Raw genomic sequence first — 26171 nt, forward strand, 5'->3', positions numbered from 1 at the left:
TGGAAATAGAAGCAATCAAGAAAGAACACATGGAAACAACCCTGGATATAGAAAACCAAAAGAAGAGACAAGGAGCTGTAGATACAAGCTTCACCAACAGAATACAAGAGATGGAAGAGAGAATCTCAGGAGCAGAAGATTCCATAGAAATCATTGACTCAACTGTCAAAGATAATGTAAAGCAGAAAAAGCTACTGGTCCAAAACATACAGGAAATCCAGGACTCAATGAGAAGATCAAACCTAAGGATAATAGGTATAGAAGAGAGTGAAGACTCCCAGCTCAAAGGACCAGTAAATATCTTCAACAAAATCATAGAAGAAAACTTCCCTAACCTAAAAAAAGAGATACCCATAGGCATACAAGAAGCCTACAGAACTCCAAATAGATTGGACCAGAAAAGAAACACCTCCCGTCACATAATTGTCAAAACACCAAACGCACAAAATAAAGAAAGAATATTAAAAGCAGTAGGGAAAAAGGTCAAGTAACATATAAAGGCAGACCTATCAGAATCACACCAGACTTTTCGCCAGAAACTATGAAGGCCAGAAGATCCTGGACAGATGTCATACAGACCCTAAGAGAACACAAATGCCAGCACAGGTTACTGTATCCTGCAAAACTCTCAATTAACATAGATGGAGAAACCAAGATATTCCATGACAAAACCAAATTTGCACAATATCTTTCTACAAATCCAGCACTACAAAGGATAATAAATGGTAAAGCCCAACATAAGGAGGCAAGCTATACCCTAGAAGAAGCAAGAAACTAATCGTCTTGGCAACAAAACAAAGAGAAGAAAAGCACACAAACATAACCTCACATTTAAATACGAATATAACAGGAAGCAATAATCACTATCCCTTAATATCTCTCAACATCAATGGCCTCAACTCCCCAATAAAAAGACATAGATTAACAAACTGGATACGCAACGAGGACCCTGCATTCTGCTGCCTACAGGAAACACACCTCAGAGACAAAGACAGACACTACCTCAAACTGAAAGGCAGGAAAACAAATTTCCAAGCAAATGGTCAGAAGAAGCAAGCTGGAGTAGCCATTCTAATATCAAATAAAATCAATTTTCAATTAAAAGTCATCAAAAAAGATAAGGAAGGACACTTCATATTCATCAAAGGAAAAATCCACAAAGATGAACTCTCAATCCTAAATATCTATGCCCCAAATACAAGGGCACCTACATATGTAAAAGAAACCTTACTAAAGCTCAAAACACACATTGCACCTCACACAATAATAGTGGGAGATTTCAACACCCCACTCTCATCAATGGACAGATCATGGAAACAGAAATTGAACAGAGATGTAGACAGACTAAGAGAAGTCATGAGCCAAATGGACTTAACGGATATTTATAGGACATTCTATCCTAAAGCAAAAGGATATACCTTCTTCTCAGCTCCTCATGGTACTTTCTCCAAAATTGACCATATAATTGGTCAAAAAACGGGCCTCAACAGGTACAGAAAGATAGAAATAATCCCATGCGTGCTATCGGACCACCACGGCCTAAAACTGGTCTTCAATAACAATAAGGGAAGAATGCCCACATATACGTGGAAATTGAACAATGCTCTACTCAATGATAACCTGGTCAAGGAAGAAATAAAGAAAGAAATTAAAAACTTTTTAGAATTTAATGAAAATAAAGGTACAACATACCCAAACTTATGGGACACAATGAAAGCTGTGCTAAGAGGAAAACTCATAGCGCTGAGTGCCTGCAGAAAGAAACAGGAGAGAGCATATGTCAGCAGCTTGACAGCACACCTAAAAGCTCTAGAGCAAAAAGAAGCAAATACACCCAGGAGGAGTAGAAGGCAGGAAATAATCAAACTCAGAGCTGAAATCAACCAAGTAGAAACAAAAAGGACCATAGAAAGAATCAACAGAACCAAAAGTTGGTTCTTTGAGAAAATCAACAAGATAGATAAACCCTTAGCCAGACTAACGAGAGGACCCAGAGAGTGTGTCCAAATTAACAAAATCAGAAATGAAAAGGGAGACATACCTACAGATTCAGAGGAAATTAAAAAAATCATCAGATTTTTACTATAAAAGCCTATATTCAACAAAACTTGAAAATCTGCAGGAAATGGACAATTTCCTAGACAGATACCAGGTACCGAAGTTAAATCAGGAACAGATAAACCAGATAACAACCCCATAACTCCTAAGGAAATAGAAGCAGTCATTAAAGGTCTCCCAACCAAAAAGAGCCCAGGTCCAGACGGGTTTAATGCAGAACTCTATCAAACCTTCATAGAAGATCTCCTACCAATATTATCCAAACTATTCCACAAAATTGAAACAGATGGAGCACTACCGAACTCCTTCTATGAAGCCACAATTACTCTTATACCTAAACCACACAAAGACCCAACAAAGAAAGGGAACTTCAGACCAATTTCCCTTATGAATATCGACACAAAAATACTCAATTAAATTCTGGCAAACCGAATCCAAGAGCACATCAAAACAATCATCCACAATGATCAAGTAGGCTTCATCCCAGGCATGCAGGGATGGTTTAATATACGGAAAACCATCAACGTGATCCATTATATAAACAAACTGAAAGAACAAAACCACATGATCATTTCATTAGATGCTGAGAAAGCATTTGACAAAATTCAACACCCCTTCATGATAAAAGTCCTGGAAAGAATAGGAATTCAAGGCCCATACCTAAACATAGTAAAAGCCATATACAGCAAACCAGTTGCTAACATTAAACTAAATGGAGAGAAACTTGAAGCAATCCCACTAAAATCAGGGACTAGACAAGGCTGACCACTCTCTCCCTACTTATTCATAATAGTTCTTGAAGTTCTAGCAAGAGCAATCAGACAACAAAAGGAGGTCAAGGGGATACAGATCGGAAAAGAAGAAGTCAAAATATCACTATTTGCAGATGATATGATAGTTTATTTAAGTGATCCCAAAAGTTCCACCAGAGAACTACTAAAGCTGATAAACAACTTCAGCAAAGTGGCTGGGTATAAAATTAACTCAAATAAATCAGTAGCCTTCCTCTACACAAAAGAGGAACAAGCCGAGAAAGAAATTAGGGAAACGACACCCTTCATAATAGACCCAAATAATATAAAGTACCTCGGTGTGACTTTAACAAAGCAAGTAAAAGATCTGTACAATAAGAAGTTCAAGACACTGAAGAAGGAAATTGAAGAAGATCTCAGAAGATGGAAAGATCTCCCATGCTCATGGATTGGCAGGATTAATATAGTAAAAATGGCCATTTTACCAAAAGCAATCTACAGATTCAATGCAATCCCCATCAAAATACCAATCCAATTCTTCAAAGAGTTAGACAGAACAATTTGCAAATTCATCTGGAATAACGAAAAACCCAGGATAGCTAAAACTATCCTCAACAATAAAAGGACTTCAGGGGGAATCACTATCCCTGAACTCAAGCAGTACTACAGAGCAATAGTGATAAAAACTGCATGGTATTGGTACAGAGACAGACAGATAGACCAATGGAATAGAATTGAAGACCCAGAAATGAACCCACACACCTATGCTCACTTGATTTTTGACAAAGGAGCCAAAACCATCCAATGGAAAAAAAGATAGCATTTTCAGCAAATGGTGCTGGTTCAACTGGAGGTCAACATGTAGAAGAATGCAGATCGATCCATGCTTATCACCCTGTACAAAGCTTAAGTCCAAGTGGATCAAGGACCTCCACATCTAACCAGACACACTCAAACTAATAGAAGAAAAACTAGGGAAGCATCTGGAACACATGGGCACTGGAAAAAATTTCCTGAACAAAACACCAATGGCTTATGCTCTAAGATCAAGAATCGACAAATGGGATCTCATAAAACTGCAAAGCTTCTGTAAGGCAAAGGACACTGTGGTTAGGACAAAACGGCAACCAACAGATTGGGAAAAGATCTTTACCAATCCTACAACAGATAGAGGCCTTATATCCAAAATATACACAGAACTCAAGAAGTTAGACCGCAGGGAGACAAATAACCCTATTAAAAAATGGGGTTCAGAGCTAAACAAAGAATTCACAGCTGAGGAATGCCGAATGGCTGAGAAACACCTAAAGAAATGTTCAACATCTTTAGTCATAAGGGAAATGCAAATCAAAACAACCCTGAGATTTCACCTCACACCAGTGAGAATGGCTAAGATCAAAAACTCAGGTGACAGCAGATGCTGGCGAGGATGTGGAGAAAGAGGAACACTCCTCCATTGTTGGTGGGATTGCAGACTGGTACAACCATTCTGGAAATCAGTCTGGAGGTTCCTCAGAAAATTGGACATTGAACTGCCTGAGGATCCAGCTATACCTCTCTTGGGCATATACCCAAAAGATGCCCCATCATATAAAAAAGACATGTGCTCCACTATGTTCATCGCAGCCTTATTTATAATAGCCAGAAACTGGAAAGAACCCAGATGCCCTTCAACAGAGGAATGGATACAGAAAATGTGGTACATCTACACAATGGAATATTACTCAGCTATCAAAAACAACGGCTTTATGAAATTCCTAGGCAAATGTTGGAACTGGAAAATATCATCCTGAGTGAGCTAACCCAATCACAGAAAGACATACATGGTATGCACTCATTGATAAGTGGCTATTAGCCCAAATGCTTGAATTACCCTAGATGCCTAGAACAAATGAAACTCAAGACGGATGATCAAAATGTGAATGTTTCACTCCTTCTCTAAAAGGGGAACAAGAATACCCTTGGCAGGGAAGAGAGAGGCAAAGATTAACACAGAGACTGAAGGAACACCCATTCAGAGCCTGCCCCACATGTGGCCTATACATATACAGCCACCCAATTAGACAAGATGGATGAAGCAAAGAAGTGCAGACCGACAGGAGCCGGATGTAGATCGCTCCTGAGAGACACAGCCAGAATACAGCAAATACAGAGGCGAATGCCAGCAGCAAACCACTGATTTGAGAATAGGACCCCCGTTGAAGGAATCAGAGAAAGAACTGGAAGAGCTTGAAGGGGCTCGAGACCCCAAAAGTACAACAATGCCAAGCAACCAGAGCTTCCAGGGACTAAGCCACTACCTAAATACTATACATGGACTGACCCTGGACTCTGACCCCATAGGTAGCAATGAATATCCTAGTAAGAGCACCAGTGGAAGGGGAAGCCCTGGGTCCTGCTAAGACTGAACCCCCAGTGAACTAGACTATGGGGGGAGGGCGGCAATGGGGGGAGGGTTGGGAGGGGAACACCCATAGGGAAGGGGAGGGGGGAGGGGGATGTTTGCCCGGAAACCGGGAAAGGGAATAACACTCGAAATGTATATAAGAAATACTCAAGTTAATAAAAAAAAAAAAAAAAGAAATGATGAACACACCCTACCTCACCAAAAGGTGCTTAGAGTCAGTGTGAATGCACCAGGAGTGTATAACCATTCTACGTTTTTATCAGAAAAGGAATTAATAAAGTTTTGAGCTCTATTCTGTGACACTGTCTCACTCAAGTCTGAGGTGGGGTTTGTCCCCAGAGCTACAGGCTGAGGTAATACATCTGGGTCCTGTCCTGAAGATGCCATCTTTTGCTCTGCACTTTTATACAGTTCCTTGCTTTATCTGCTCTCTACTTTTATTTTCCCTCAGCTATATATAACATAAAATAAAAAGATTAGCTTTTAAAGGGTAATATTATTTTAACTTATTAGAGTAAAAAGGTAAAAAAATATACTTAATCTTAAATGATAAACATACATTTCTACTTAACTTTTAGAAATCACGAGGATGGCCAAAACTTTTGTGTCTTTTGTCAATTTTAATCTAACCTAATTTTAATGTCCTATTTTTAATAAATGAATGACCAAGCTAGAGACAATTTTCCTATGTGGCCACATGTAATTGTCTGGCACTATGTAATTAATTATCATATGTGTCTATTCCATTTAGAAGGACCAATCCAAGGAGGTATTTAATTATATCTTTTTTTTTAATTTAGAGAATACTTTATTAGTTTTTGTAATCAAACCCACGTATATAAGACCTTACATATTTAATACAGTGTGTTACCCCTGTACAAATGGAAAAAACTTAAGTTCAACATTTCTAGACCAATATGGCTGTTAATTTCTGTACAGTGCCAACTCAACACAGTAAACGGGGATACTTTTTTCGAAAGTTGACAGCACAGGTAAAGTTTCAAAAAATTCAAATTATATATCTGTATATATATATTTATATTTATATAAAAAGACCAATAATAGCAGTGTGTTATGCATCAACAGCAGCAACAGCTTTTCCAGGTTCTGCAGTCATCTGAACAAAACTGTAGAGACATCCAGCACACTCCATTAAAAAAAAAAAAAAGTAAAAAAACAAAACCCGAGAAAACAGCACAGTTCTGTTACTCTTGTGGTACCTGGCACCATTTTTTTTTAAATTAGCTTCTCAATCATCATCTGGAAAGAAAACATTCTGAGCAACATCATTAAAAACAGCTCTGATAAAGCACGGTCACTACTACGTATCATAAAGCAGGTACAAGCTATTTTACATCCACAGAGGTATGATACAGTACTGTCCTACATCTATAATACTAGAGGATACAATTTAAAAGGCATTATTTGAGACTTGATTCTACTTTTCCAGCAGAGGGCCCAAAGGATGGTGTGACACAGCTTTGTAAAGAAACATACTCTAGACAGGATTTCCTTTCACTAGTGGCACACTTCTAAGGATTCATTCTCTCCATGAATGTCAGCTAAAACCGTTATTAAAAAAATGAAATATCCCTAGAACAAAACCGTATAACCACCGGATTCACATGAAGATGACCTAGTGGAGACAAGCTGGACCTCACCTTACCAACAAGCTATCAAATCTGTTATGTTTAAACAGTGAGACCTCCAAGGAAGGAGATGCCAAGTAGTGCTTCAAAGCTTCGGACCACAATCAAACACAGCATCCTTTTCAACAGAAGCAGAAGCTCATCTGAATATGCTCATGGATGCTGACATCAACATTTAATCATCTCCTCACTCATCCAGGAAGAGGGGGAGATCAGTTACTACTGTACTCTATTGTGTTCAACCAAATCACCATGTTACAAAAATAGCAAGCTGCCATAATAAAAAATAAGGCTCCTCGGGCCTGGGGATTTAGCTCAGTGGTAGAGCGCTTACCTAGGAAGCGCAAGGCCCTGGGTTCGGTCCCCAGCTCCGAAAAAAAGAACCAAAAAAAAATAAAAAAATAAAAAAAATAAGGCTCCTCTATCCAGCACCAGATAGCATCATTTTACTTTCAAGCCTAGAAATTGCACACTTGTATATAAACCAATCAAAGATGAGGATTGAGAGTTCATCTTGGTGGATTTTTCCTTTGATGAATATGAAGTGTCCTTCTTTATCTTTTTTGATGACTTTTAATTGAAAATTGATTTTATTTGATATTAGAATGGCTACTCCAGCTTGCTTCTTCTGACCATTTGCTTGGAAAGTTGTTTTCCAGCCTTTCACTCTGAGGTAGTGTCTGTCTTTGTCTCTGAGGTGTGTTTCCTGTAGGCAGCAGAATGCAGGGTCCTCATTGCGTATCCAGTTTGTTAATCTATGTCTTTTTATTGGGGAGTTGAGGCCATTGATGTTGACAGATATTAAGGAATAGTGATTATTGCTTCCTGTTATATTCATATTTAAATGTGAGGTTATGTTTGTGTGCTTTCATTCTCTTTGTTTTGTTGCCAAGACGATTAGTTTCTTGCTTCTTCTAGGGTATAGCTTGCCTCCTTATGTTGGGCTTTACCCTTTATTATCCTTTGTAGTGCTGGATTTGTAGAAAGATATTGTGTAAATTTGGTTTTGTCATGGAATATCTTGGTTTCTCCATCAATGTTAATTGAGAGTTTTGCAGGATACAGTAACCTGGGCTGGCATTTGTGTTCTCCTAGGGTCTGTATGACATCTGTCCAGGATCTTCTGGCCTTCATAGTTTCTGGCGAAAAGTCTGGTGTGATTCTGATAGGTCTGCCTTTATATGTTACTTGACCTTTTTCCCTTACTGCTTTTAATATTCTTTCTTTATTTTGTGCGTTTGGTGTTTTGACAATTATGTGACGGGAGGTGTTTCTTTTCTGGTCCAATCTATTTGGAGTTCTGTAGGCTTCTTGTATGCCTATGGGTATCTCTTTTTTTAGGTTAGGGAAGTTTTCTTCTATGATTTTGTTGAAGATATTTACTGGTCCTTTGAGCTGGGAGTCTTCACTCTCTTCTATACCTATTATCCTTAGGTTTGATCTTCTCATTGAGTCCTGGATTTCCTGTATGTTTTGGACCAGTAGCTTTTTCTGCTTTACATTATCTTTGACAGTTGAGTCAATGATTTCTATGGAATCTTCTGCTCCCGAGATTCTCTCTTCCATCTCTTGAATTCTGTTGGTGAAGCTTGTATCTACAGCTCCTTGTCTTTTCTTTTGATTTTCTATGTCCAGGGTTGTTTCCATGTGTTCTTTCTTGATTGCTTCTATTTCCATTTTTAATTCCTTCAACTGTTTGATTGTGTTTTCCTGGAATTCTTTCAGGGATTTTTGCGATTCCTCTCTGTAGGCATCTAATTGTTCTCTAAGGGAGTTCTTTATGTCTTTCTTGAAGTCCTCCAGCATCATGATCAAATATGATTTTGAAACTAGATCTTGCTTTTCTGGTGTGTTTGGATATTCCGTGTTTGCTTTGGTGGGAGAATTGGGCTCCGATGATGCCATGTAGTCTTGGTTTCTGTTGCTTGGGTTCCTGCGCTTGCCTCTCGCCATCAGATTATCTCTAGTGTTACTTTGTTCTGCTATTTCTGACCGTGGCTAGACTGTCCTATAAGCCTGTGTGTCAGGAGTGCTGTAGACCTGTTTTCCTGTTTTCTTTCAGCCAGTTATGGGGACCGAGTGTTCTGCTTTTGGGCGTGTAGTTTTTCCTCTCTACAGGTCTTCAGCTGTTCCTGTGGGCCTGTGTCTTGAGTTCACCAGGCAGGTTTCTTGCAGGGGAAAAGTTGGTCCTACCTGTGATTCCAAGGCTCAAGTTTGCTCGTGGGGTACTGCGTAAGTCCTCTCCGCGGCGGCAGCAACCGGGAAGATCTGCGCCGCTCTTTCCGGGAGCCTCCGTGCACCAGGGTTCCAGATGGTCTTTGGCTTTTTCCTCTGGCGTCTGGATGTGCACAGAGTGCAGTCTCTTCTGGTTTCCCAGGTGTGTCTGCCTCTCTGAAGGTTTAGCTCTCCCTCCCACGGGATTTGGGTGCAGAGAACTGTTTATCTGGTCTGTTTCCTTCAGGTTCTGGCGGTGTCTCAGGCGCAGGGATCCTGCCGCTCCTGGGCCCTCCCCTACGGGAACCCAGAGGCCTTATACAGTTGCCTCTTGGGCCAGGGATGTGGGCAGGGGTGGGCAGTGTTGGTGGTCTCCTCCGCTCTGCAGCCTCAGGAGTGCCCACCTGATCAGGCGGTGAGGTCTCTCTCCCACGGGGTTTGGGAGCAGAGAGCTGCTGCGGGCCGGGATCCGCGGGTGTGGGACTTCCGGTAAACACAGGAAGTGCCCGGTCCTAGAGGAATTTTGCCTCTGTGTGTCCTGAGTTCTCCAGGCAGGTTTCTTGCAGGGGAAAAGTTGGTCCTACCTGCGGTTCCAAGGCTCAAGTTTGCTCATGGGGTACTGCCTAAGTCCTCTCCGCGGCGGCAGCAACCGGCATTTAATTATATCTTAATAGATCTAATAGCCCTGAGGTTATAAACTTTCTAAGCCATATGTATTCCCCCCTGGGTCATCCTCTAAATGCCCTGTGTCCCTCACCCAAAGCCAGGAGAGACCACAGCCTGTGCCTGGCATGGAGATGTCACACAAGCCTGGTGGTGACTAGGTCACAACCGTTTCTGCCTGGTGTCCAACAGCCCTCACTGCAGAGGCAATTACAACACCTTTCCCAGCCCACCTTTAGGGACGAGCACTTCAGCTTCTTTCTACTCGTGGCTGTCTACAACATCTGGACGTGTTACACACCAAGATAATTAAGGACAAATTTAACTCTGAGACAGAAATGTGTTAAAAACTGTTGAGATGGATTTTCTGGAAGTTGTTAAAATGAAACCTTTTGCCAATCACATCTCTAAACTTAAACATCCCTACTGAAACGTTACGTTTTAAGCAGAGTCTCCTTGGCGGATTCCATGTGTTTAATGACAATGTTCTGAAATCCCGACAGCTCTAATGCATCCTGACGGTTGTGAAATTCTTCTATGTCAACTAGGCGTAATTTCCTGCAAGAGATAAAAATAGACAGCAATTTAAGATAAAGATTTTGTGGTGTTTATGATTTTCTTAATTTGTTTGTTCCAAGAAAATACCATATTCCTAGATTTTCCATCAAAATCTGTACTCTATATTGAATTGTCAAGAGCATGAGATTTTCTGTGGTGGTCAGCTTTCTGTTGCTGTGACAAAAATGCCAGAGAAAAACAAGAGCAGAGAGCAGAAAGGTTTGTTTGGGCTCTTGGTTTCCAAAGTTCCAGTTCATGGTCTGCTGCATGGCTCTCTTGTTTAAGACCTGTGGAGGGACGAAGATGACAGAGAAGTGTTCTTCTCCAGGCCGTTGGGAGGAGTCAGGCCACAGCAGCTGGGAAAGGGGAGAAAGACAAAGCTTTTGAAAGTGAAGGGCCTGTGGACAAGATAGTCCCAGGGGGCATGCCTCCGGGATCCACAGTCTTCAGCTATGCCCTGCCTCCTTAGTTCCTGAGTTTCCTTCATTTCCCAGTAGGACTACAGATGGTGAACTCAAACTGGTTCATCTACTGAGGACAGAGCCCTTTCCATGCAGTCACTCTCCAAAGCCTTACCTCCGAATACTGAGGAACTGAAACAAGCCTGGAGTTGAAACATTTGAGCCTTGTAGGGGATCTTTCAGATCCAAACCATAACAATGACTAAAATTTTAAAATAGTATATATATTTAGATTCAACAGGAATATGGCATTGTGGAGGATCGCTGCAAAAGGCAAGACTGTAGCACTAGAATTTGGTGAGAATTTATACTAGGCTTTCACAGAAACCAGAACGGTTAAAAAAGCGGGGCTGGGGGTGGGGGGATGGGGGTGGGGGGTGGGGGTGGAGGCCGATAAGACTCGAAGCATTCAGAGCTAGCATCTAATTCCAAGTACAATATCTCTTCAAAAGGAAGCCCCAAGGAGCAGAGAGCCTGGAGAGGGGAAGCTCTCTGCCAAGGAAGCCCCAGAAGCCCCAAATCCTACCCGTGTGAATTTCTAAAGGCACAGGATTTACTGAAGCCCAGATTAGACACTGGGAGGCTTGTAAGATACTTTGGGGGGTGGGGGGATGGGGGTGGAATATATCTTCATTCATATGTAAAATGTTTGTTAAACACGCTTTAAGATGTTACAACAAATCACCAAGTATAGCGTGTGTCTGTGGGATGTATGTAAGTGTGGGGGTGTCTTAGTTTGGGTTTCACTGCTGTGAAGAGACGCCAGGACCAAAAACTCTTACAAAGAACAACATTTGGGCTGGAGAGATGGCTCAGTGGGTAAGAGCGCTGACTGCTCTTCCAGAGGTCCTGAGTTCAATTCCCAGCAACCACATGGTGGCTCACAACCATCTGTAATGGGATCTGATACCCTCTTCTGGTGTGTTCGAAGACAGCGACAGTGTACTCATATAAATAAAATAAATCTTAAAAAAAAAAGAACAACATTTAATTGGGGCTGGCTTACAGGTTTAGAGTTTTAGTCCATTATCATCAAGGCAGGAGCAATAAAGTGTCCAGGCAGGCGTGGTGTGGGAGGAACTAAGAGTTCTACATCTTGATCTGAAGGCTTCTAGAAGACTGGCTGTTCTGCACTGGGTGGAGCCTCAAAGCCCACCCCCACAGTAATGCACTTTCTCCAGCAAAGCCACACCTCCTGACAGTGCCACTCCTTAGGCCAAGCACATTCAAACCGCCACAGGGGCTTCCGTAGCATGTGGTTAAATGACTACAGAACAATGTAGAAAATGTCCACTGCATGGAAACCGTTCAGTGTGTCACTGGTTTGGCTTGTCAGGAGGAGAGACAAAGGGTGGCATCATATTTATCGTAGGTGTGGGGACGCTCCAGGTTTTAGGGTGTCTTAAGAAAGATTGCCTTTAAGAAATCTAAATTTGCATTACTTCAGCTAATTTTTTTTTATTAACTTGAGTATTTCTTATATACATTTCGAGTGTTATTCCCTTTCCCGGTTTCCGGGCAAACATCCCCCTAATCCCTCCCCCTCCTCTTCCTTATGGGTGTTCCCTCCCCATCCTCCCCACATTGCCGCCCTCCCCCCAACAGTCTAGTTCACTGGGGGTTCAGTCTTAGCAGGACCCAGGGCTTCCCCTTCCACTGGTGCTCTTACTAGGATATTCATTGCTACCTATGAGGTCAGAGTCCAGGGTCAGTCCATGTATAGTCTTTAGGTAGTGGCTTAGTCCCTGGAAGCTCTGGTTGCTTGGCATTGTTGTACATATGGGGTCTCGAGCCCCTTCAAGCTCTTCCAGTTCTTTCTCTACTTCAGCTGATTTTAAAGCATGCGCCCATGTCCGCTTACTGCTGCAGTGCCTCTGCGAGACTTGTAACGGGCATGTGAGAGAAAGCACATGAAGCTAGAGTTCCCATGCGGCATGGCAGGTCCTCTTCTGCTGAAGGAGCAAACCGTTTTGTTCCAGGGACCCAAGAAACCTTTATATGCACCTCTGCTAAGCCCTTCCTGCCCACAGATGCTCTGCCCCATAGATGACACCTGGGAGGCAGGCCGTGCTCCCCACCAGCCGTCAGGGGACTTCAGTGCAGTCTATTAATTTGGGCAATGTTTATCAGGTTTATAAACTGCTCTGAGCACTGCAGCCGCTAATGTTCTGGGTCACTTAAAACAAGGTGAAGACATTGAGTCCCTGAGCTGAGAGTATCCTGAAAGCACATATGGTGACTAGACAGAGAAGACAAATACAGTGAGTCACATGTAAAAGACAGTGTTCACTTATTATTCTATATGTTACATATCAATTACCAAAATCATGCTTTAGTATTTGCATTCGTAATTAATTTTAATTTACAATTAAAAGAATAAAAGAAATAAATCAGATAGGACTAAAAATGACATTTAAAAAAAATTTTAGTGAGAAGGCATAGATGATGGTTCGGTGGTTAATTCGACAAACCCAGGTCATCTTCCAGAACCAACACCTCAGGCTTACAGCTAACCATATCTCCAGGCCTGGGGAAATCCAACACCTTCTCCCGACCTCCCCAGGCACCTGGCACATAGTACACACTTAACATGTAGACAAAACACTCATAAACATTAAATAAAATTGTTTTTAGTTTCAAAAAGCCCAAAAATACTCACTTAAAAGTGCTGTGCCACAGATCCAGCACAGCCAGCATAGTGGGGTTCATAGCGTTCAAGTGGTCCCTAATATAACTACATGCAGATAGGAAAGACCTCCTCCACGGCTTTGGCAAGACTTCCATTCTGAAAACAAAAAGAAAAACTGAGTTATCTTCCCTAAAACTCAAAAAGGGCATTGGCTTGAGCATTTGCCTAGCTCACACAAGGTCCTGTGTTTGGTTCTAAGCGCCACAAAAATATTTTTTATTATATATATGTATATATATATAGAAAGTAATAATCATTTTGTTCTAATATCATCTCATGGAAATTACAAAATATGCCCCTATACATATGTAGCAGATGTGCAGCTTGGTCTTCATGTGGGTCCCCCAACAATTGGAGCAGGGGCTGTCCCTGAATGTGTTGCCTGCCTGTGGATCCTGTCCCTTAACTGGGCTGTCTTGTGTGGCCCCAGTGGGAGAGGATGTGCATAGCCCTGCAGTGACTTGATGTCCCAGGGTCTGGGGGAGGGGGGACTGGGAAGAGACAGGAGCTGTGATCAGGATGAGTAAATAAACAAATGAAAAGAGGTAGTAGAAGTTACAAAATACGTAATTCTATCCTACAATATGTACTCTGTGGTTGGCACAACCTAATCTTGACAATAATCATGAACTTTGCTTTAAATTTTTAACATACAAAGTATTCTTATCTGTGAATAGGTAATCCTATTGAATCTGAAAATAATGAACAACAGTCAAATAAAAACAACAGCGGGCTAGCTTTTCTATATGAAGTCTCTGGCTTCACTTCAGTTGCTGTGATATGTTACTCTGACAAAAGGCGATGTAAAGGAAAGAGAAGTTTTCAGTTTACAATCCTAGATTGTAGCCCATTGTAGAAGGAAGGTCATAGAGGCAGGAGCTCAGAACAGGTATTGTATCATATATGTTGTCAAGAGCAAAGAAATTATATATATAGTTCAAGGCCCAATCTAGGAAACCAACAATGGGCTAAGAATTCTTATATTTATCAACAACCAAGACAATCCTCCACAGACATGCTCAACCTAATATAGATAATTCCTTACTAGCACTCTCATCCTGGGGATTCTAGATTGTCAAATCGATAGTTAAAACCAACTGGTACAAATTATTCATGTGTGTGTGTGTGTGTGTGTGTGTGTGTGTGTGTGTGTGTGTGTGTTGCATGTTAGTACAATTTCACTGTGATAACTTAAAATCATATTTAAATCTTTAAAACATATGATAACTAATTCCCATTACTAGATACTTGATCCCATTGAGTCCATAGGTAACTTAAAATGTCAAATACAAACAATAGCCAGCTAGCTTTTATGTATGAAGGTTCTTAACGACAGGATACACAACATTTAATAATTGTTTTATTTTTCAGAATGATAAGGATATTGTCTACTTTGCCTATGGAAATCCCCTTGACCATTTTGCCTGTCAATGTGTAAAGATCATTTACAAATCACACACCTGTGTGTGCACAGTCACACACACACACACACAATCATTCTTATTCGAAAACATATTTTCAAATATATTTACATCTTTCAGATATGTAAATATTCTCTGTGGCATATCCTCTGTACCATATTTGGACTTCTGAGGTTTCTGGCTGTGTGATACTGGAAAGGCAATACATCTGGATTGTGATTTTATTCTGAGCTGGCTTTGAAGACACCGGGCAGTGCACAGTTGAGCAACTAGCAGGGTACCCATGAACGGACCCTACAGCACATGATATCACTGAGCTGTGGTACTCCATGGTCAGGTATATCAAATGCACTTTTGACTTATAGTATTTTCAAGCATTTGCATATTTAAATATATCCATTTTATGGCCATAATTTACCATCAATTTTACTTAAACACATGATTTAGGCAGTCAAGACTTCCTCTCTTCCCTATACCTGGTTTTTGCATAAATATAACCACTGATATAATTCCCAAGTCTCCTAGATAGGCCCATTGGGCCCAAATGCCACACATGATGACCCCATATAACAAAGAGAAACCAGACACAGTTGTCTCCCCCATTCCCTAACTGGCACTTAGTATTACCTCTGTACTGGGAAGAAAATGAGGACAGGAGATAGAAATGAGACAGGCAGTTTAATGACTAGATGTTATTGTAGTCTTCGGCCTTAAACTAACAAACAAAAACTATCCTTGGTCATGTCCTGGTTGGAGACCAGAAATACTAGAATCGTGGGGCAGTTTGTGTTGTTCAACTGGTTCCTAAGTGAGTTTAGAGCCTCCTATTCAATAGGGAGAATACTGTAGTGGCCTTGGCAGGGCTCTGTAGTGGCTGTAAGGTACACTGAAGTGGCCACTTCTCTGGTTGAGTATGCTAAGCTACAACAACATAAATGGGTTGATTCGGTTGTGTGACAACACATTTTGATTAAGACACAACAACAAAACAAAACAAAAACCTGACATTCAAAGAGAATGGAACATTTGCCGGACCTCACAGTCAGAAATAATAATGCACCTTAAATTTAAGACTGCTATCCTACTGTGTGCTTAATCTCTTTGTTTAATCTGCCTTTAAGAGAACAACCAACCTTACTTGCCTTAGATTTCTTATGTAATTCACTTTTACAATCTAAATTAATGCATAACTGTAATCTTAAATTATATACTCTTCACAGGAGCAATGTCCATGTTTGTATATGCACTATGATAACAATTTAATACAAATAGGAGAAAAGGGGGACTTACAAAGATTCCTGTAAATACCCTCATTCTTTCCCCATGAGATGGTTTCTTCTGTCTTGTTTAATAAAAAAGAGGGGAAAGGCCCTTTATTTGAGACACACACAAATGAGGGGAGAGAGAGAGAGAGAGAGAGAGAGAGAGAGAGAGAGAGAGAGCAAGAGAGAGAGAGAGAATGGGAGGGAAGGAGGGAGGAAGGGAGGGAGGGTGGGAAAGAGAGAGGGGGAAAGAGGAGCTGAAGGAGGGAGAGCAGAGAGATTCACAAGACAACATTCAGGAAACCCTTTCTTAGGGACAAGCTCAAAGGGACATACAGAGAGAAAAAGAGACAGGGACACTCAGAATCATAAGACAATATTCAGACAGGTACCGGTTCACACTCATAGCAGAAAGACAGAACAAAAGAAAACAGGAAGACTGTAATAGAGAATTCAGATCTGGGCTCCCTCTTGATTAAATGACACCAAGGAGAAATGCTTTTATGTCCTTAATCTGACATCAACATACTATGGGTGACTGGGTTTACCAAGTGTTCAGACTGAGCCACAATTGGACAATCACTAAGTCAAAGAAATACTGCACAAAAAAGTGGTATTTCCTCTAGGAAGGCAGGCTCACCTAAAAAGATGGGAAAAGTAAGGCCAGTGATGAGTGTGGTTGTTTAAGCATGCTTGGCCCAGGGAATGGCACTATTAGGAGGAATGGCCTTGTTGGAATAAGTGTGTCATTGTGGGCGTGGGCTTTGAGACCCTCCCCGTAGCTGCCTGGAAAACAGCCTGCTCCTAACTTGCTTTGGGTGAAGATGTAGAACTCTCAGCTCCCCCTGCACCATACCTACCTGGACACTGCCATGCTTCCTACCATGGTGATAATGGATAACTATATATAATATAAAACATATATAAATCAAAACACATATACGAGAAATCTATATGCATATATGAGAAAATACAAACAGGAGGGGAACTCTTTTACATTTGGCAGTAGTTATACATTGTCGGTCACACAGAGTGAATGTTATTAGGAAATATGCTCACTTACTCAGCGCGGTGTGGAGGGAGTTCAGTTATCTTGGTATCATCCTCTTTTTCTCTGGGATCTTTTAAAACAAAATCAACTAAGAAAAAAATTGAAAAGTTTGGATAAATAACCTTAGATTAATTACAGCACATTTCTGAGAAAAATAATTCTATTAAAATTAATCACTTAAACTGTGTTAGTTTTGCAATAAAGAGAAATTTGTGCATTTATGAGGAAAATTTTGTGAGAAAAAATATCAAGTCTGTGTCTGTGTTCTCTTTCTTAACAATGTGTTCCTATTGCTTCATTTGGGAATGATAACTGACTTTAATATTACATTTTCCTTTATAGTTATTCCATCAAAAGCACTCTTGTTGAATTGTAGTCAGCGAAAAGACGAGACTTTCTTTCATTGGAAAAGCACACATTACTGTGTTGCATCTGAAATTGTGTAAGAGTATCACACAGACATTATAAAATCAGCACAGCAAGCTCCCTCTGCTCCTGTCTACTGTGTCTTCAATCACAATTGGCTCCATTTTCCTTCCTGTCTTTCAAGATGCCCTTTCTACAATGCAAAAATGTGCTCCTACCCGCTGCTTAAAATTCCTCAGACTGTCCTTTTACCTTCAATGCTTTAAAGAGAAGCATTCAAGCCCTTCTCAGACACTGTCCCTTTTCCCAAGTGCACCTTAGACTTTGGCCATCACAGTAGCTCACAGATCTAGAACAGCCTTTGAAACCCATCTGTTGTTGCTTATGCCATTGCCTGGATGAAACATATTAGCTAGTAGACATTTCTCAAGCTTCAGGACTCCATTCAGGGGCTGGGAATCCTATACACTTAGATTCCAACAACTAGGTAGGCAGAGGCCAGAGGATCAAAAGTTCAAAACCACCCTAAGCTAGTAAGTTAAGGCAAGCCTTGAATACTCCTTAGATACTTAGTGACACCCTGTTTCATCCCCATCTCCCATGCCACAACTGCAGAGACAGTTCAGAAGATTCTAAAGTATAACCCTGAGTCATGGTGGCCTTCTCTTCCTTTGGTATCTCCTCCTATCTGCACTTGGTGTTCTCTTTCAGACTTTAGATATCTGTTCTCTGGAAGGCTAACTCACTCAATACACTCTGATTCTACAGCCTTTAGGGGAGCACATTGTGTATGTTCTATTATCACAAACAACTGGAAAACAGTTCTTAAAAGTACATATTCTAAGGTTTTGGCTTCAGGGACTTTAGTCTAGATTGGGCCAGAAATCATCACTATTTAAAAAAATTATTCTTCCTTCTGGTCTGCACATACACCTGCAGAAGTCATGAGTTGGGGAAAATGATTGAAGGCCCTTAGGGGGAAGGGAACCCAACAGGAAGGCCAACAGAATCAATTAACCTGGACCCTTGGGAGTTCTCAGAGACTGAGTCACCAACCAAAAAGCACACATGTGTTTGGAATGAGGCCTTATCACATATGTAGTGGATGTGTACCTGGTCTCGGTCTCCATAGCTGCCTTGTAGGCCTCAGTGGAAGTTAATGTGCCTAATCTGGCATAGACAGAGATATGCCAGGGGGCACCCTCTCACAGGAGAAGGGGAGGGGATGGAGGAGGAAATCTGAGGAGGAAGGACCTGGTGGGGGGGAAGCAGTGTTTGGGATGTAAATAAATAAATAAATAAATAAATAAATAAATAAATATTCTCATTACCTACTCACACTTAGAGATCAACCTGTTAAGTCCATACCATGGTTCAACAAATCTCTTACACAAAGGCCGTATAGTAACTAATTCTGCCTTGGGAGTAACAAGGTCTCTGTTCAGCTCCTCTGCTCGGATGTTATAACTCAAAAGCAGCCATACACAAAAAAAATATAATAGAGGGGCTGGAGAGATGGCTGAGCAGTTAAGAGCACTGACTGCTCTTCCAGAGGTCCCGAGTTCAAACCCCAGCAACCACATGGTGGCTTGTGACTATTTGTAATGGGGTCTGATGCCCTCTTCTGGTGTGTCTGAAAAGAGCTGTACTCATATACAAACAAAAAAATTTTTAAAAAAAGAAGCAAAGTTTAAATATATATTAGAATACCTGTGTGCTATTGAAACCTCAATTACAGACTAGACAGTGGGCAGGAATGTCTTCTGAGCCATAGTTGGCCACCTTTTGGTCTGTAGCAAAAATGTCACCAACCATATTTGAATTTCTTATGAGTAATGTTAATGATAGTTGGTAATGCTTAAGAGTTTTGGTAATTATTCACCTACACACACACACACACACACACACACACACACACACTGTGTGCACATGCTCACACACATGCATGCACCATACACACATACATATGCACAAACACACAGACAAAAGCACACATATGGGCACATCTTGTGTCTCCCACCTATACCAAGAAACTTGTAAACAAAGGACAATCTTGAAGGAAAAGAGGGCTTCCCACTTAGATGCCTAATGCTTTCTCTTGACTGAAGCGCAATAAATATTATGAGGGGCTAAAGATAATGTGTTATTACTTTCCTTGGTGTTGTCCTTTAATGAGGGACAATATCTTTAAAATCAGCAAAGTTGATTTAAAAAATAATTTATACCTAATTAATTAAAGTCGGCTGAGGTTTTAAGTAATGCAGCAATGAGGTGAGAAAGAGCAAAATAAGCATAACCAAGGGAACGTGACAAAATCAGGTGTTAACGTTCAACTCAGAGCTTGCCTTTAAGGCAACACACATTCAAACTAGAAAGCAGTGCATTTTACCTATGGACTTCTTCACACTAAGAAGGTAATCCTCTCTCATCTCATCCGACAAGACCGTGATGCTGTTAGTCAGGACTTTCAGATGCTGTGGAACCAACTGCAACACGTGCTCCAGCCAGGAGTCCTCCATCGGGGCCACGTTATCAGTATCGATTCCATGATGGATGTAATAGTAATATCTCTGTGGTAAATGGGAAGGCGGAGGTGCAGTAAGGAGGTGTGGGGTCAGAACGCAAAACCACAGGGGAAGTGCAAGTCTGAGGAGAGCAAAGTATTTATAAATGATACAAAGCGCTTTTGTGAAATTCACATAAGCATTGTTTGAGACCACTTAATTTTTTAAAATGCTATTTCCTGGAAGCAAAAGCATTTCTTTCTTAGTTCACAACTATACCACGAGCATCTAAGTTACATCATCAAATAGATGAGATACGGAATAGAGTGCATGCTGAATTGCAAGTTGGTGTTGGTAAAATTTTGGAACGTATTATTAGGTCTGCTCTTTCAGTTTTGATAATCAGAGGTCAATCTTAAAAGCTGCATTCAAGTCAGTGGCTTTTTTTTTTTTATCTTTTTTACACTAACTCTAGAAGCATGCAACAGAACTGAATTGTGCTGGTTTGAGTGGGAATGGCATAGGCTCATACATGTGTGAGCGTTTAGTCCCCAGTTGGTGAACTGTTTGGAAGGATTAATGAAGAGATGAGGCCTTGCTGGAGCGGGTGTGCCACTAGAAGTGAGCTTTGAGGTTTCAAAAGCCATGCCAGACCCTCTCTATCTCTCTGTCTCTGTCTCTCTGTCTCTCTCTGTCTCTCTCTGCCCCTCTCTACCTTCCATCCCCTCTCTGCCTGCCTGCCTGCCTGCTTACATATCAGGATGTATGCAGCTCTCAGCTACTTCTCTAGCATCATGCCTGCTGGCGTGCTGCCTTTTTCCCTGCCATGATGGTAATGGACTAAATGTCTGAAACGGTTAGCCAGCCCCCCAATTAAATGCCTTCCTTTATAAGAGTTGCCTTCATCCTGGTGTCTCTTCACAGAAGTAGAACACTGATTAAGACAGCCCCATTTCTATCCTTTACTATGCTATAAATATTATACATGCTCATACTTGATTTAAAATCTGATAATTCTCCATTCTTCATAATTATTTACACAGCACTCAGGGCGAAAATTAAACTTCAAAATATTTTCAAATTCACAATGCTTTTATTTTCTGTATGTGTATAGGTGTTTTGTCTGCATGTATGTCTGTTCACTGCATGCATGCATGTTGTCCACAGAATCTGGAAAAGTGTGTTGGACTCCCTGGAGTTCCAGATGGCTATAAACTGCCATGTGAGTGCTTGAGATTACACCGGGTCCTCTAAAAGTCAGATCTCTTAACCTCTAAACCATCTCTCTAACCCACAATATTATAATTTTTAATGCTTACATTTAAAAAAATGTTTGTGCATTTGAAGTACCTGGAGTATTGCTTCTAAAATAAGTGAATGTGCTTTTTTAAATATACATTATCATAACTCAGAAAAATGGTCCTAAAAGAATAACACTGGATAAAAATATATATGATTGAGACAGCTTTAAGATGGGATCAGGCAGATTTTGGAATTGCTTAACTCTGATCTTAGATGGCAAGAAAGAAAATGCTTTCATAATTAATATAATAGAACAATCTGACACAGCTCTCTGTTCATTCCTGCATACACAAAGATACAAAGGAAGGACAGAATAATCTCAAGGACATGCAGTATTCTGGGGTCTACCCTCTAGTTACAGTTCTCTTGACAGAAGTGAGTTGTTACCAAGATGTCTTTCTCTATTGCAGAAGTGGTCGCTTTTGGAATGCCGCTCTCATCAGTGACATCGGGCTCTAAACTCGAATCTTGCTGCCTAAGACAGTGATAAACAAGGTTGAGTTAGAAATATGCAAAAACAGCTCAAACACAAAACATGGATGTAAGACATGAGGACCGTTCTCTGCTAAGTCACCCGAACAATGAATGGCTGAACATAGTTCTTGGTGCCCGTTCTCTCCACGTGTGTGGGGACAATTAGAAGTGCTCTCCAAGACCTGCTTCCTGGGAAGCATCCCCGGCAGTGGCCTTTGCTCATTTGCTTTTGCTACTACAAAACTGACTTCTCTCTCCTTTGAACTTGCAAGAAATATTCTTGCATTATCCCTAAAATATGTTGTTTATTTTTCTGATTAAAATAAAATGATAGAAAGTTCAAGTGCTGTTTTGCAGAAAACACGGTGACATTCTCTGAAGACCTTGTCTCAGATCTCTAGGGACATATACATTGACACCAAGCAACATAGAAACTCATTTGTTCCTTTGCCTTTTCTAAGTATATGTCCATAAAACTCCTGTGATGAGTGGAATTCGGTTCAAAAGCTATGCCAGACACGACCCACACTGACTTTTTCTGGGGCTCCACTGTGCAGAAAGGAATAGTTTACAGCTCCAGCACAAATAGGTTGTGCTGGGCCAGCTCTAACTTTGCATTGTGGTCCAGAGCCCAGTGTCATCTGTTGATGTAAGTCAGTGGCACTGAATAAGAGACACCTGTCCCCTTACTGAGTAGCAGATGCTGATGATTTATTGAGTGTGTTTCTATGAAACCATGCTAAAGTAGGCACCCAGGATATATCTTTTAACTTGTCTTTTCTAATTCCAAGAATCCAACATTCAGTGAATATTGTGGTTTGAAAGTATGTAAGAAAAACCCATTTAATTTAATAGATGATAGGTAATCAATAAATCTTTACCAAACAGCAGTCTATGAATACAAAAGTAGTGGGGGATCCTCAAAAAACATTAAGAAGGTAAGACGACAAGCATTGATTATTCTAACCTCAAATGTAATCTCATTATGCCATTGCTTGCCCAGAAAGGAACTAATAAAATAATACTGTGTTTTCAGATCATCAAGTCTGGGCTCACATTGCGCCACTAGAAATGCATGACTTCAGTAAGTGGCACTTGTGGTTGGTTTTAATGCAGAAACCTCATCCTGCCAGCCTTCCTACATCATGGGTGTCGGCCTTTCATCCTTTGTGTGAACAATGCCTAGAAGAGCGCAGTCACTAAGGTGGGAAGGAAAGAAGGCCATTGGGCTTGTAGAAGTCACTCTTGACTCTCTGAGTGGGTGTCAAACATCCTTTCAGCTCTACAGGCCCATGATTCTAGGGCTACATTCTGCCCTCCAGAAACTAGAAGAGCCATTTGTCACCAATCAAGCCCTTAATGGTTTTGCAAGTATTATTTCTAAGCCTCACATGTACTGTTGAAAGTCATAAGTATCCCCACTTCACAAAAGAAATTAAATGTCAAAGAGAAGAAAGAAAGATCCCCGCTTCGGTCACACAGCTAATCAAGTGGAAAGAGGGATCTGTGCGTCGTTGTATAAGTCTTAGCAGCCATGCTCTTTCCAGAAGAATGGCATTCCACTCAGAACAAAAACAATCCTAGTAGGAGATACGTTTTTTAGTTAAAGAAAAATAGGATAACTCTCTGCCTCTTCTCTCTCTCTCTCTCTCTCTCTCTCTCTCTCTCTCTCTCTTTCTCTCTCTCTCTTTACTCCCTTCTCAACTTCCCTTCCCATGCCCCATAAATAAACTCTATTGTATACCAAAAAAAAAAATTTCTCAGAAGTGAAAAGTAACTATATTGATATTGTCCTGTTTATAAGACACTTTTGGTTCAAAATAGCAGTAGCAATCCCTTCTTTTTCAAGTGTGAAGGCAGGAGCGAAGTTACTTTAACCCATGATTATGAGGAGACAGGAAGAAAAGCCAGTCACTGAGGAAATGGGTCACTGAAAGCAGGCAGTTTAAAATGCTGTCCACCTATGACAGGACGATAAGCAACTGATCTCGCACCTCCAAAAAGGCCCTCACCCAAAAGTCAACTGGTACCAAAGGCAGCAGAAAATGAGGTTATCTTGATAGCTAATTACACAGAAAATTAGACAGCTGTGTGGGAGCGAAACATACCCCAAAGGCAAAACTGTTCCAAACATGACACCAGAAAAAATATAAAATACGACTAGATCAATATTGCGTCCTTTCGTGAACCCATGTCTACCTAAACTCCATCCAAGCTTTGATGATCACCGTTATATTGACTGAAGTAACCCAGACCCAGAAAGACAAACCACTGTCCTCCAACATCTGAGGTGCCCAGAGCCAGATCTTCAGCTATGAATGTGTAACCTGGAGAAACCAGGTTGAGTAAAAAAGGACCATTGGGAGAAGAAGCCCTAGAGAGGGAAATAGCAGGATACAAGTGTGATAAAGGGAGAGGTGGAAAATGGGAGGAACTTTTAACTGGGGAGGAAGAAAGCAGGTCAGCACAAAGGGGATGAAGGAGTAAACAACACTAGGAGTATTTGAAAGAGCCTTAAGCAATCATTCTTTTATATTTGTCTAAAATTACCTATATATCTTAAAGTAATGCCACTTGGGCTGAAAATGCTCCCCAAAAGAGCCATAGAGTATCCAACAAAAACACCAGTACCAGACAGGAGAAACCTTTCAAGTTGTCGCTCATGGGAGTCCCAGAGACTCCAAAGCAACATAGACTATGGATGCTGTCCTCGGTTGCCTCTCAGAGGGAAAGGAAAGTCCCTAATGCTGAAAACACCATGTCAGACACAGGACTCAGAAGATTGCAGCTGGAACTAACCTGAAAGCCTCCTCCCTAAGGGCCAGCTTTCATAGAATCAGAAACTGTCGAGGGAGGGAAGGAATCAGTACCCCTGCCCAGTTGTGATGCCTTTGAACCACAACACTAACCAGCATGTCAAGATGTCCCTAAAGGTGAAATAGTGGCACTTGCATGCTGGTGGTGACATACAGATGCCTAAATGGATTTACAGAGCTCAACAATAGGAAAATCATGTCTGGTAATGGAAAACTCCTCAACTACCCAGGGATAGTGAGGTCATGGATCTTAGAGGAGAGCCTACTGCTGCCACTGTACTAGAAGAGAATAATTATTAACTGCATTCTTTTTTCTTTTATCAGATATGTTCTTTATTTACATTTCAAATGTTATCCCCTTTTCTGGTTTCCCCTCCTGCAACCCCCTATCCCATCCCTCCTCCCCCTGCTTCTATGAGGGTGCTCCACAACCCACCCACACACTCAGTCGCTCTTCCTTGCCTAGGCATTCTCCTACACTGAGGCATCAAGCCTTCACAGAACCAAGGGTCCTCCTCCCATTGAGGCCCAAAAAGGCCATCCTCTGTTACATATGGGGATAAAACCAACAGTCACTCCATGTGTACTCTTTTGTTGGTGGCTTAGTCCCGAGCTCTGCGGTGTCTGGTTCTTATGGGGTTGCAGACCCCTTCAGCTTCTTCAGTCCTTTCTCTAACTCCTCCACTGGGGACCCTGTTCTCAGTCCAATGATTGGCTGCGAGCATCCTTCTCTGTGTTTGTCAGGCTCTGGAACAGCCTCTCAGACTACAGCTATATCCGGCTCCTGTCAGCATGCACTTCTTGGCATTCTCAGATACACCAGAAGGCATCAGATCTCTTTACAGATGGTTGTGAGCCACCATGTGGTTGCCGGGAATTGAACTCAGGACCTCTGGAAGAGCAGTCGGGTGCTCTTAACCACTGAGCCATCTCTCCAGCCCACTTCTTGGCATTCTCAATAGTGTCTGGGTTTGGTGACTGTATTTAAGAGGGATCCTCAGGTGGGGCAGTTTCTGGATGGCCTTTCCTTCAGTCTCTGCTCCACATTTTATCTCCATATTTCCTCCTGTGAGTATTTTGTTCTGCCTTCTAAGGACTGAAGCATCCACACTTTTTGTCTTCCTTCTTCTTGAGCTTCATGTGATCTGTAAATTGTATCTTGGGTATTCCAAGCTTTTGGCCTAATATCCACTTATCAGTGAGTACATACATATATGCATTGTTTTGTGCCTGGGTTACCTCACTCAGGATGATATTTTCCAGTTCCAACCATTTGCCTACGAATTTCATAAAGTCATTGTTTTTGATAGCTGAGTAATATTCCATTGTGTAGATGTACCACATTTTCTGTATCCATTCCTCCATTGAAGGACATCTGGGTTCTTTCCAGCTTCTGGCTATTATAAATAAGGCTGCTATGGACATAGTGGACTATGTGTTTTTGATGTATGTTAGAGCATCTTTTGGGTATATGCCCAGGAGTGGTATAGCTGGACCCTCAGGTAATACTATGTCCAATTTTCT

General features: G+C 41.2%; 1 protein-coding gene across 4 annotated transcripts in view; it reads right to left on the reverse strand.

The window, feature by feature from the left end:
• Dnah7 (dynein, axonemal, heavy chain 7) overlaps positions 1-26171 on the reverse strand; it is a 305667-nt gene that overhangs the window by 262645 nt on the left and 16851 nt on the right. For all 4 annotated transcript variants that reach the window (XM_039084571.2, XM_039084570.2, NM_001419550.1 and 1 more), the window contains 5 exons: positions 21745-21832; positions 19941-20121; positions 17198-17273; positions 13422-13547; positions 10182-10301 (listed from right to left, as the gene is read on the reverse strand). In XM_039084571.2, coding sequence (XP_038940499.1) covers positions 10182-10301; positions 13422-13547; positions 17198-17273; positions 19941-20121; positions 21745-21832 — 591 coding nt within the window. The remainder of the gene's footprint in view (positions 1-10181; positions 10302-13421; positions 13548-17197; positions 17274-19940; positions 20122-21744; positions 21833-26171) is intronic.

The sequence above is a fragment of the Rattus norvegicus genome, chromosome 9, assembly GCF_036323735.1.
Source record: "Rattus norvegicus strain BN/NHsdMcwi chromosome 9, GRCr8, whole genome shotgun sequence".
Classification (NCBI taxonomy): Eukaryota; Metazoa; Chordata; class Mammalia; order Rodentia; family Muridae; genus Rattus; species Rattus norvegicus.